A 14,066-nucleotide genomic window follows, 5' to 3' on the forward strand; every position below is an offset into this window, starting at 1 on the left:
TATGGGCCATATTTTATAACTATTCAACACGTTAATGGTTTTTGTTCCTACCCAGCTAATACTTTTATTGCTTTTGTTTGATAGGCTGTTAGCAAAACAGAAAGAAATGGTTATACTATTCCACTGATTCTTCTATCTAAAATATATTTCATCTTTTGATTAAGACATTATTGATGTTTTATTTATTCACATTTGAGAACTTGAAAACTCTGATTAAGTCATAAATTCAGTGTTACTAATTTTTCATTCAGAATTTAGAGAATGTATGGAAGAGGGCACCTTCTCACGTAGGGTGAGGGTGCACCCGTGATGCTCCATTGTTGCCTGGTCTGCATTCTCTTATTTAAGGATTGTCGGTAGAAAGCTGTGGTGGAAACCATATGTAAGAGGGTCCTTAGTGTTGGAAGATCATTTAGGAACACTGGCTTAGGAATTGAAACGGGGGCTAAGAAAGAGAGAGTAGTGTGTGTGAGTGTTTGCTTGAAAGGGATATGTGATATTGAGGAAACGATATTCTCCAAGGCAGGGGTGTTCAAATTAAATATTAAGTAGAACTTTGCTATACAAAACACATAAAATTGAGGAGTTTCTTCAGGAAGTTTTCAAGAATAAAAAACTCTTAAAACAGTTAATGTAAACATAGTGAACTAACTTGCCAATTATTGTTAAGCAGCTGGTTAAAATATTAATTTTAATATTAGTTTCAAATGTTCTAAGTTATTGTGGCTTTGAGCTTTTTTATATTTATTTGCTTTAAGCAGTTTGAAGGGTTTGAAATGTTCATATAGCAACATGGCTGATCTTTTAGATAATTGAGAATATTATCTGATTTTGTAATGGAAGACAATAAGCAAAATGATGCTGAATTTTGCTGGAATTAATCAAGGGTACAACAGTGTCTCCCAGGGGTTCTTAAATTCAGCTAAACATTCAGACTCAGAAGACGAGCATGGGCCACTTCTGGCACATCTGTCTATTCGGAAGGATGTGGGACAGGAACAAAGTTTGCTGAGAGGATAGCATCAGACATTCCTCTTTAGTCAGCGTCTTTGTAGCAGTTTATGCAGGGGTAAGGAGATGAGATCTGCGTTGGGCAGATGGGGGGTGGCCCTGGCTTAAAAGCCTAATGCCCCACAGGAACCAAACTGGCATGTAAGAAATCTATAGGCGTATCTTTCAGCGCCCACAGGGACATGCAGTTACAGGAGTCACTGCACTCAGGCCAGGCCTAGAAGCATGAGGTTCCCATTTCTAGTTCTCAGGTGGTTATCGCAGTCCAGATGCAGATGGCTAGGAGGGTCATTTTTACCATAAGCCATGTTGTCTGTGTAGCATTGTTGACATTCTGATGTTTATCAGGTAACTTGGGGAACAGAACTAGAGAGTTAACCCAAGGTCAGATTCTCATGCATTAGGGGAAGGGTGTTTGTTAATCTTTACTCACAGGTCCAAAGCAAAATCCCACCCCTTCCAGAGCAGTCAGTCCACTTGTGCAGACAGTAGATGCACCCTAAGTCCCTAGAAGAATTGTACTACCCGACACCAGGTCTCAGATGTGCAACTGCCATGTGTGATCCTTGATCGGATGGAAAAAAGAAAACTGCCTTAGTGGACATTTTTGGTGAACAATTGGAAAATTTACTTACATATGACAATGGTGTCTTTTTTATGGAAGTGAGTGTAGGGTTTGGATCTTTTTAAAATTAAACAAATTTGAAAGTCTCCAGCAAGTTGGGGTGATTGATGAAAAGAACCTGTGCTTATTTAGGTCCATACTCCTCAAGAAGTTCAAAATGAATGGAAGAACTCTGTTTCAGAGAAACCAGACTTACTGGAGGCTTTTTTTTTTTTTTTTTTGGTGAGGAGGGTTGGCCCTGAGCTAACATCTGTCGCCATTCCTCCTCTTTTTGCTTGTTGCTGAACTAACATCTGTACCAATCCTCCTATTTCGTATGTGGGATGCTGCCACAGTGTGGCTTGGCGAGTGGTAGGTAGGTCCACACTCAGGATCCGAACCCGTGAACCCTGGGCTGCTGAAGCAGGGGGCACAAATTTAACCACTATGCCACCAGGCTAGACCCACTAGAGCCATTTTATACAACTTGAAATCAGATTTAAGTAGCATTGAACTCTATTTATCATCTTAACTCTAATAGCATAAGTTGTGGGAGACTAATTAACAAAAAACTGTGTTTGTCCACAGTACTTTAGTCTGGAGGGTGCTCATGTTTCCTGACCAGGAGGTTTGGTGTGGAGCCAGTGGATGCGAGTCCTGAACTTCTTGAGGGTTCTGTGGGCAGGTCCAGCTCCCTCTGCTGTATCTCCTCAGCATCTACTCTAGGTTGTGGGGAATCTCTTTTCCTTTTCATTCTTCATAACTTTTCTGGCTGGCTCTGCTTTGCAGAGATGTGTTGAAGGCTCTCGTTTCCTTCTTTTTCTTCATCTTTCTAGATTTTATTCCATATTATTTCTTTTTTTATTTCTTTGCCATCATTTTAATGGATTTGTGGTCTGCAAAAAAAAAAAAATGCCCTGCAGTCAGTCTACCATCTTGAACCGGATATATCTTCATAGTTTGGCAGAAAATACTTGAGAACAATGATCATTTGAGCTGCCTAACCATTGCTTTATGTCTTTTATTCATTTTGTTTGTGTTTTTCTTCTTAAGATTCTTTTAGGAAAAAAAAGAGTTCTCTTTTAAGTGTTTGAAAACCATATCTCTAATATGTCAGGAGAACTTGAGGCCTGGATGTTTGAGGGCTGGGAGAGAGAGTTGAAAAAGGAAAGTCAGGTGGTTGGAATTTATTCCTGGTTTTTCAAAAAATCCTAAGAAATTAAATTATTTCCTTACTTAGTAATTGCTTTTTCTTTCTAGGATAATAGCCAAGGTTCTGGAGGACAACAAGCTGCCTGGCGCGATTTGTTCCTTGACTTGTGGTGGAGCAGATCTTGGGTAGGTTAACAGCCCGAGGGTGTCTTTCTGTAGAAGGATGCTGGATGATTGACTAGATCCATCTTTATTAGAGTAGTGAAATCCAGTACCCCAGAGGAGGTGAGAATGACTTTTTGGAATCATCATTATTATGGACCTCACTGGGCTCTTACTTTATTAATGCATAGCCTCTGATGGAAGATGAGTAAGAATTGGCTTTTTCATTGCCCAGAGCTACTACTGGAAGGTGTTTAAATCCTAAGATAACAAACTGCTCTCCCGGTGGACAGTCCAGGGCTTCCTGACGCTTGATTTATAAAGGTCATAAAGGTGCTTGCTTTCAGAGCAAAGCTGTGAGACTGTAGTCTAGGGTTTCACTGCCCGCTGGAAACCTATCCAATTGGCTGGGTTCTTCGGCTGACCAAAAAAGGGAGCTCTGGGAGTATAACTTCTTTTAAAAAATTTACCGTTTTTTGGAAATCACCATATCATTCACATGCCATAAAATTCTCTGTTTAGAAATGTGTAATTCAGTGGTTTTTAGAAGATTCACCATGTTGTGCAACCATCACCATTATCTTATTCCAGAACATTTGTATTACCCTCAAAAGGAGCCTCATACCCATTGGCAGTCACTCCCCATCGCCCCTGCCCCAGCCTCTGGCAACCACTTATCTACTTTCTGTCTCTGGCTTTGCCTATTTTGGACATTTCATGTAAATAGAATCATACAATATGTGCCCTTTTGTATCTGGCTTCTTTTAGCATAATGCCATAGCCTCTTTTTAAGCTGGAACTGATGATAATTGCTCTGAACCATGCTGAGGTTGTTTTATTACTGGCTTAGTCTTTGATTAGGTGAGGTTTTATAGGAGTCAGGTCTCATAAACCCGTACTGGTGTGGTTAAAATGTTAGTTTCCCTCCATTGCTTTGACGGTACTACTGTACTTAATAGGTAATCTCAAAAAGAAGTAATAAATTACTCCTTTTTTCATATAAATGAGAAAATATTAGAAAATACAACTCCCATATATAGAATGCATAGTCAAGTACTATCTAAATGTCATTTAAAACATGATTAGCCTATCCTTTGACCCACTCTGTTCTTGTACTTTGGGCAGCCAGTCCCTCGTGTTGACCTTGGAATAGCTCAAATAATTACAGTAGTGCATGCAGGAGTGCATGAAGCAGCAGCCACCCTGAGTATCAGTGCTCATGTTTGCTGGGCTGAACTTGGGGAAGCCTACATGTTTAATCTCGTCAAGCTGTTCCAGCCCTACATTACCCTGATGCTGTAACTGCCCTGCTTGGCCCAATGCCTTTGAAGCACTAAACTATGAGGAAAGGGGTTCAAATCCTTAGTTTCTCGTCTACATTCCTTAGAAGCAGCTGGAAATCCCAGCACAGCCTTTATAAGTCAGCTTCCGTGAGGGATACTTAGGATGTTTCCTTACAGTCTTTAGACTTTTAATTCTTAAGGGAATTAGTAGTTTAAGAGTCTGCAGAATAACTGGGATGCTCATCAAGGAAGTGCTAAGGTCGCGTTGTCTAGTCACCCACTCAGTACAGGAGGGACTTAATCCCTTAACAACGTCCTCGAGGTGATTTCTGTTTACAGAAATCTCACAGAGCAGGTTAGCTTGTTCTGTTGTACGGTTGTCCTTGTGAGAATCTAGTTCATTTTCATGAAGACCTTCCCTTGCTCGCCTGGGATAGGCTTCCTTGTGTCTTTGACTGACTTTCGATGACGAGACCCCAGGTCAGAGTTGTCTAGTCTGTCAGGTGCCACCGTTGCTGGGTTTCTCTGCTTGGGTGACCGTGTCTGTTCCCCTGCAGCACAGCAATGGCCAAAGATGAGCGAGTGAACCTGCTGTCCTTCACTGGGAGCACTCAGGTGGGAAAACAGGTGGCCCTTATGGTGCAGGAGAGGTTTGGTAAGTGTTGTCTTTCTAATGAGGATTTTAATTCCCTCTGGTGTGGATGTGAAATCTAAAAGTTGAGGTTTTTTTCCTTGACCCTTTCCATGGAGACATCAGCCATTTATCTCAAAGTCCAAATGAAAGAAAGAGTATTGTTATTAGTGGGTTGATATTAGAGAGGTCCTGAATTTAATAGCATAATTTGGAAAAGGATGTCATTATCCTCCTAAATGACTATAGTAGAATCGTATCAAATATATTTATCAATGTCTATCAGGCCTGATTAACAAATTAAAAAAAGAGAACTCACAATTTATACAGGACGAGTGGGTGTACCGGACCTAGAGTGAATGTGGAACAGAAGACGCGCCTGTTCTTCTATCGTTTATATTTCATGTATATATGACTGAAAAGGGTTGTATAGACAGAGCTTTGTACGCTCCACTTTGAGGCTCATTAAAGTGGTTTCCAAGGATAATATCGACTTTCAATTCTTGGCTATTATGCTGAATTTAGACTCTAACCCTAGCATAAGAGGAGACTTGACTAGTTAATCTGCCAGCCATTTTGCTGTATGAGCATTGCTTTTAAAACGCAAGTTTACTAACTATTAGAGCTGATAAACAAGGTCAGCAGGGTTCAATATTCGAAAGTCAATTGTATTTCTTTAAAAAAATTTTTTTTTATTGCAGTAACTGGTTTTTATAACATAAATTGCAGGTGTACCTCGTTATGTATTTCGATTTCTGTGTAGATTACATCATGTCCACCACCCAAAGACTAGTTACAATCCATCACCACACACATGTGAGCCTAATCACCCCTTTCACCCTCCTTCCTCCCCGCTTCCCATTAGGTAACCACCAATTCAGTCTCTTTTTCTATGTGTTTGTGTGTTGTCGTTTTTATCTTCTACTTATGAGTGAGATCATATGGTATTTGACTTTCTCCCTCTGACTTCAATTGTATTTCTATATATTAACAATGAACCATCTGAAAATGAAATTCAGAAAACAATTTCATTTACAGTAGCATCAAAAAGAATAAAATACTTAGGAATAAGTTTAACAAAGGAAGTATAAGTCTTTCACACAGAGTACTACAAAGCACCATTGAAAGAAATTAAAGAAGACCTAAATACATATAAAGATATCCCACTTTCACTTTTTGGAGAACTTAATATTGTTACTGTCCAAGATCAATACAGTCCAAGTGCTCCACAAACTCAGTACAGGCCCTTTCAGAATGTCATCTGGCTTCTTTGTAGAAATTGACAAGCTGATCCTAAAATTCATATGAATTGCAAAGGACCCCAAATAGCCAAAACAATCTTCAAAAAGAAGAACAAAGTCAGAGGACTCATACTTCCCAATTTCAAAACTTACGGTAAAAGTACAGTAATTAAGACTGTGTACTGGCATAAGGATAGATGTAAAGATCAGAGGAATAGACTTCAGATCCCAGAAATACACCTTTACATTTATGGTCAATTGAGTTTTGACAAGGGTCCCAAGACATCTCAATGGGAAACAATGGTCTTTTCAACAAATGGTGCTGGGATAACCAGGTATCCACATAGGTATGTGTGAAGTTGACCCCTACCTCATCATATACACAAAAACTAACTCACAATGTATCAGACCTAAATGTAAGAGCTAGAACTATAAAACTCTTAGAAGAAGGCATAGGAATAGATTTTTGTGACCTTGGATGAGGCAATGGTTTCTTAGACGTGACTCCTAAAGCACAAGCAGCACACGAAAAAACAGATAAATTAGACTTCATCAAAATCCAACATTTTTGTTGTTTCAAAAAACCCCGTCAAAGAAATGAAAAGAACAGTCTACAGAGTGGGAGAAAATATTTGCAAATCCTTTAGGTGATCAAGGATTTGTATCTAAAATATATAAAGACCTCTTACAATTCAACAATATAAAAAACCCAATTAAAAAATGGGACAGCATTCTAATGAATAGGTATTTCTTCAGAGATATACAAATGGCCGATAAGCATGTGCAAATAAAGGTGCTCAAGATGATTAGTCCTGCTTCTTTCACTAGGAGATTTCATCTTCTCCTTCTCCCTTCCCCTTCTTACTGAAAGCAGTGGTTTGTTCTCTCTTAAGTAGTACCATTAGTAGGATTACAATTTTTAAAAAATGTATCTGCCTGTTGTAAGTTACAGCTGCTTTCTTGGAGGGGGTTGGCGGTTCTGAGTGTGGTTAGGGAGCACATAGAGAACTGGAAGGATATAGAAAGTATAAGTCCCTCCTCTTCTGCCGCATATCACTTGAAGCCAGGCAGGAGGAGCCCATGTTAGGTGTAGAATTTTCTGTTTCCTTCCTTTTCTTAGCACCTAGGATAGTGCTCTGCTGCAACCAGCAAGCTGTCGTTAAATTAACTGTTGCAGTGGAGACAAGCTGAGGTAGTGCTCAGTGGCTTTTGGTAGTAACAGCCCTACCCCTTATAATTAATAACCACCTGAGGCTTAATTGTTTCAGAGTGGCAGAGGTGAGAACATAGTCTCCTGCTGTCACGTAAGCTCCTCATATCCAAAATAAATAAAAGTTACTCACGTGGAAGCTGATTTTAAAGTGCATTTAAGGAAAAATAAATTTATGTTTTAAAGATCAGTAGTAAATACAGCTCTAAAATTGAGGCAGGGGCCAGCCCTGTGGCCTAGTGGTGGAGTTCAGTGCACTCCACTTTGGCAGCCCAGATTCACTCCCCAGGCGTGGACCTATGCCACTCTTCAGTGGCCATGCTGTGGTGGCAACTCACATACAAAACAGACGAGGCTTGGCACGTAGCTCAGGGCAAATCTTCCTCAAGCAAAAAGGGGAAGATTGGCAATAGATGTTAGCTCAGGGCCAATCTTCCTGAGGGGAAAAAAAAAAAATTTGAGGCAAACAAATCTCAAATCTTCATGCTGGGGAGTATAAAGTAAGAATGGCATTCATAGCCTGCTGTATAACTTTCCTAAAATGTAGGTTGGCATTGTATATCAGGAGCTCTCACATTTATACTCTTTGGCCCTGACCTAAGTTGATAACCAAGTTAATAATCAGTACCCAATATATTCAACACTAGAGAAGTAGCTAAATAAAATTTGGTACATCATCATGATGGAATACTATGCAGTGATTTTTTTTTTTAAACAGCTCTTAATAAGTTAGGGAAAAGGTATATTAATCGGAAAATAAAGCAAAATTAATTAGATAGTATGATCTCAACTAAATATAAATGCACAGAAGAGAGCTTGGAAGACACTATACCAAATTATGAAGAGAGATTTTGTGGTGACCTATGGCCCATAGCTTTTTGCCTGCTTGATGCTTGCTTCTTTTTAAAAATAATTTTCTAGAATAAGCATGTTATTCAACTTTTTTGTGTGTGGTAGTAAAATATATATAACATAAAACTTACCTTTTTAATCACTTTGAAGTGTACGGTTCTGTGGCACTAAGTATATTTACATTGTCGTGCAACCATCACCACTGTCCATCTCCAGAACTTTTTTGTTTTCTCAACTCTGTACCCATTAAAACTAACTCCCCATTACTGCCTTCTCCCAACCGTCGGCAACCACCATTTTACTTTCTGTCTCTGTGGATTTGACTACTCTAAGAACCTTATATAAGTAGAATCACACAATATTTGTCTTTTCGTGTCTGATTTACTTCACTTAGCATAATGTCTTCAAGGTTGGTCCATATTATGTGTCAAAATTTCCTTCCTTTTTAAAGCTGTATGTAGACATCACGTTTTGTTTATCCCTTCGTCGATAGACACTTGGGTTGCTCCCACCTTTTAGCTATTGTGAATAATGCTGTTATGATCATGAGTGTACAAGTATCTGTTCAAGTCCTTGCTTTCATGTCTTTTGGTTAGGTACCCAGAAGTGGGATTGCTAGATCGTTGGTAATTCTGTGTTTAATTTCTTGGGAAATTGTCGTATGATTTCCCACAGTGACTGTACCACTTTGCGCTGTTTGGAGTTTTTGGGGATGTAATTTCAAACTTAGGGAAAAGTTACAAGACTAATGCAAGGAATTCCTGTATACCCTTTAATGAGGTTCACCATTTGCTTACATTTTGCCCCATTTGGTTATCATTTTCTCCCTCTCCAACATACACACACACACATTTTGGGTGCATATTACTTTTGAACCTTTGAGAAAGTTGCAGACATTGTGTTCCTTTACCATTACATATTTTGGTGTATTTCCTAAGAACAAGGACATTCTGTCATATAACCATGGTGCAATTATTAAAATTAGGAAATTGGACATTGATGCAAAATCATGCTATGTTTTAAATAGGAAAATAAAACTTAATTAGGATACGCTATGATTTGACACCATATAGCAGTGTGCATTAAATACTAAAATAGGCATTAATTTGCATTTATATATTTTTAAAGGGAGAAGTTTGTTAGAGCTTGGAGGAAACAATGCCATTATTGGTAAGGCTGCCCTTTATTTTTTGGTTTGCTTGTTTTTCGGTTCAGAATAGCTCCAACAGCCATCCTGAATATATAGAACTTGTTTGTGTAGGAACTCGTCCCTTCTATACTATGTGTGTCTGTGACCTAATTCCCATGTTAGGAGCTTTACTTGTGAGCGGGACGCAATGGTTTGAAGGCAGAGATAACTAGGAAGGAAAGGGGTTCACGTTTGGAAAATGTTACCTGGGGCTTAGAACCTGTGTTTGAGACTTCCTAGTGTGGCATTGTTTCTTGTTTTTCCTTCTCCTATTTTCTGGAAACTGGCCACATGTTTCTCTAGAATAAGTGAGTGACTGTTCTGTCACTTGCTGATTCCTTTTGATTTCAAACATCAATTTGTCTTTAGAAGAATATTAAGTGCTTTTTTATTGGAAAGCAACACTTCCTTAAGGCATCTCATCGCTTACCTATAGGATTGGGTATTCTTTTTTTCAACTGTTTGGCGCGAAAGGAGTCTACCAGCGTAACTTCTGGATACTGTAATGAGCATCAGTATGCTGAGACTTAGTAGAAGCATGGATTTTGTGATAGAAAGCAAAACTTGCTAATTGTTATGTTGCCATCATTATCATCGTGTTTAAATGCCTGGATCTTAGTGGTGTGTACCAGAAGTTTAAAAAGTGCATGCTGAAGGGTTTGTTCTGGATGAACTTCTAACCTAGTTAGAGGGAGAGTTTGTTTCAACATATAGTTAGCAGTTAGTGGGCACTGGGGTTTGCCAGGTACTGTGCTCAGCTGTTTCCTATGCCTCATTTTATCTAATGCCCACAATAATCCCATGAGGTAGATACCATTATTAATCTCATTTGGAGGTTATACTCTGAGGCTTCAGATGATTATGTGCCTGAAGTGACAGGCTCACCAGTGACAGAGCCAGCGATTGTATCCTGATAATCAGACCCCAGAGCACAGCTCTTTCCTTAACTCCTTACTGTCATGTGTCAGCACCTCAGACATCATTATCCATTTTACGGATGAGGAAACTGAGGCTCAAAAAGGTAAAATAACACAATTAAAAAGTGGTGAAGGGGCTGGCCCCGTGGTGTAGTGGTTAAGTGTGCGTGATATGCTTCGGTGGCCCAGGGTTCGAAGGTTCAGATCCTGGTACAGACCTATTCACCACTTATCAAGCCAGGCTGTGGTGGCATCCCACGTAAAATAGAGGAAGATTGCCATAGATGTTAGCTCACGGCGAATCTTCCTCCAGCAAAAAGAGGAAAATTGGCAACAGATATTAGCTCAGGGCCAATATTCCTCACCAAAAAAAAAAAGTGGAGGAGATAGAAAAGAACCCTGGTCTGTTTGGTTACACAGGCCACCTTCTTAACCATCTGCTATTTGAGAATGCTATTAAATTGGACAGGGAAAAGTTGAAGATATAAGAGGAAATTGTGACTGTAAGTTTCTGGAAGGGATGAGAAGGAAGGAATTACAAATATCATAAAGAGAAGGGTTAACCTTGTAAAGACTATGTAGTTTTTTCTTTTAAGGTGGAAGAGGAAGGAATAGACAAAAGTAGACAGGAATTTGAAAGTGATTTTGTATTCATTTCTTCAGAGGAAGCTGAAAATGGCCTTTTGTATAAACACTTGGACAGGGGCTGACCCCGTGGCCGAGTGGTTGGGTTTGCCCGCTTTGCTTCGGTTGCCCAGGGTTTTTCTGGTTTGGATCCTGGGCATGGACATGGCACTGCTCATTAGGCCATGCTAAGGCGGTGTCCCACATGGCACAACCAGAGACACTCACAACTAGAATATACAGCTATGTACTGGCAGGCTTTGGGGAGAAGATGAAGAAGAAGAAAAAAAGAAGATTGGCAACAGTTGTTAGCTCAGGTGCCAATATAAAAAACAAACCAAAAACACTTGGACGTTTTCCATGAAGTAGGGGGTGAGGTCCTTTGGTGCAGGAGTAAAAAGCTTGAGGGGTTTCAGAGACTTGGAAAAGCTGTAGAGGGGCAACGAGAGGAATTTAAGGGCATGGACTGCTGCAGGTGAGGGTGTAGATGTTGCTGGAGAGCATGGTTAGATGGCGATGATAATCAGAAGAATCCTCTTGCCCTCTCTGGGCCCAGGGAAGCCAGCATCAAGATGGGCCCTAGGCTGGAGACTGGAGGTAAGTCACTGACAAAGAAGAAGGTGGGCTTAGAGAAGAGACCACATAATGAGGGGACAGAGGAGACTTAGTATCAGAAACTTTGCTAGATGAAAGATGAAGAAGTAGGAGCCTCAATTTATATCTGTACTTGGGTGAAGACCATAGAGCTCATTGCTCTATTCTCATATCATCTTCCTTGGAAGAAAAGTTGCCTCTGCAATGTGAACATGCTTATTTTACAGGGAAGTTCTGATGTTCTCTTATTGTGCTTTCTCAAGACATCATTTTATACCAGTTACAGTACCTTGTCTGCCTACTTCGAGACACTGATGAGTGTGTTTGTGCTTCTCTAAGCTTTTGAGGATGCAGACCTCAGTTTAGTTGTTCCATCAGCTCTCTTTGCGGCCGTGGGGACAGCTGGCCAGAGGTGTACCACCGCAAGGCGCCTGGTGAGTGTGTCTGCATAGGCACGTGAGATTGTCCTATCTTCAAACAGTTTAACAAATTGTACTGTTAGGGAGGTGTCATAGAAGTACTGCTAGAAAAATGTATTCTCTAGACGTGGTTGGCAAACGTGTGGCCCTGCTGTGTTCTGTGCTCATGGCAGATGTTGCTAATCAACGAGAGACTCTGCCTTACCGCCCCCCCCCAAGCTAAAGATAGTCTCACGCCAATTGATTGAAGTTGGACTGGGAGATGAGACCTATTTTCAGTCCTACATGTAGAATGATGTGGACAAAGTCCAATGTCACTTGGAGAATCAAACAAGCTAAAAGTTTGAAAAATTCAAAAACTAAGTCTGTAAGTCGAAGTCTTAGATTTGACTTGATGTGACGTGGTTTATTGAAAAGCAAATGACTCTGTGTCTGTGTGTTCTCTTTATATAGTCTGACCACATAGGTATAGGACACGTTAGTACTAAGTATATATAACGAGATGTTGTTTAGCTTCAGTGTATGAGGTTTGGGAAGTTTAATGTTCACATTTAGACTTGAGCTGGATTTCAGTCTTATGTGGGATACAACCATGATTTTCATGACTCTTATGATACTGAAAAACTGTATATATTGCAACCAAACAAGTTTTGGTTGGGTACAAAGTTGGGTTACATTTGTCATTTTTTTATTGTTGTTGAGTTTTCCTCGTAATTTAAAAAGAAATTGTTTACAATTAAATTACAGAGGAATTGGTTTTGAGTTTTTAATGTCACCCATCATGAATATGATCAAAATCTTTATAAGGCTGACATAATCTAAATTAATTAGAATAAAAGATATGTGAAAGTTAAGTCTTTACTTTTCCCATGACTTTTCTTTTTTTTTTTAAAGATTTTTTTTTTAATTTTTCCTTTTTCTCCCAAAGTCTCCTGGTATAGCTGCGTATCCTTAGTTGTGGGTCCTTCTAGTTGTGGCATGTGGGATGCTGCCTCAGCATGGCTTGATGAGCGGTGCCATGTCCACACCTAGGATTTGAACTGGTGAAACACCGGGCCGCCAAAGCAGAGCGCACAAACTTAACCACTCAGCCATGGGGCTGGCTCCCCTCATGACTTTTCATTTTCATCTTTTCCTGTATTTTACAACAAATGAATATCAATCTTTCCTTTGTTTTTTATTACTCAGTTGAAAGTTCTCAAAAAAGTCTAAGGTACGATATACTTATCTTGTAAGTACTTACTTACAATTTGTTAAATTTGTTCACCTTAATCATTTATTTATTACATTAATGCTAAGAAGGAAGCAGGGATGCTCCAAAAGATGATAACCTTCATTACACGGTCAAACAAGAAATGACATAAAGGCAAGCATTTCTCTATTCAGCCAACTTTCATTTTTCCCTTGTGTCTTAGAGCAAATATACATAGCCATGCTTTATACTTAGTGCTAAATATTAGAAGATGCTATTAGTCATGCCCATATTGATTTCCATAGGGACAATTAGTGGTTTGTAGAAAAAACCATTCTGGTACTACAGACCTCTCCCTGACTAGTTCTCATAATGTTGGTCCATTCATCACATGGAGACCAACCCAGAGAATGGATGGTCTGACAAGTTCACCTCTGCCACTAGGAATGTAGCATGGAGCTCACATCCTACCCAGAAGGAGTCCGAGGGCTGCCCTCACCTGATTAAGGCCTCACTCTGGAGACCTGCTCAGCCTGAGGCTCAGGGCGTGCGGTTACTTAGCAGAGGGAGGCTGACCAGACTGTTGTGGTGTGTGTTCACTAAGACTCGAACGGGTACCCTGGGAGACAGGTGTACTCTGAGGTTCCCTGCTAATTAACACTTCGAATTCTCTGGAACAGAAACAGACAGCATTGATTTGTGAAGCTTGGCCAAGTAAGTCCTTAGAAACTTGATAAAGACATGGTTTTTGATTTTATTCTAACATTCACCTATGGGAAACTATTGTCTTCATGTAGTTAATATTAAAATTAGAAGTTAAAAAATTTGTTAAAATAATGATTATTTTAATATTTAAAAATTTTTAAAATAAAAAACATACTTCTATTTTCAGAGATCACAATATTTCAAAAACTATTAATATTAAGAAAAATCGTACATTAATGGATTTGTACATTTATTTTACTATTCCCATGAGTGTTTCTTT

At 39.5% G+C, this 14,066-nt stretch overlaps 1 protein-coding gene across 1 annotated transcript in view; it reads left to right on the top strand.

Moving 5' to 3' along the window:
- ALDH7A1 (aldehyde dehydrogenase 7 family member A1) overlaps positions 1–14,066 on the top strand; it is a 38,751-nt gene that overhangs the window by 15,108 nt on the left and 9,577 nt on the right. Inside the window, exons 8-11 of the mRNA XM_046667411.1 lie at positions 2,876–2,953; positions 4,770–4,867; positions 9,275–9,316; positions 11,810–11,904. Of these exons, the coding sequence (XP_046523367.1) occupies positions 2,876–2,953; positions 4,770–4,867; positions 9,275–9,316; positions 11,810–11,904 (313 nt within the window). The remainder of the gene's footprint in view (positions 1–2,875; positions 2,954–4,769; positions 4,868–9,274; positions 9,317–11,809; positions 11,905–14,066) is intronic.

The sequence above is a fragment of the Equus quagga genome, chromosome 7 (assembly GCF_021613505.1).
Source record: "Equus quagga isolate Etosha38 chromosome 7, UCLA_HA_Equagga_1.0, whole genome shotgun sequence".
Classification (NCBI taxonomy): Eukaryota; Metazoa; Chordata; class Mammalia; order Perissodactyla; family Equidae; genus Equus; species Equus quagga.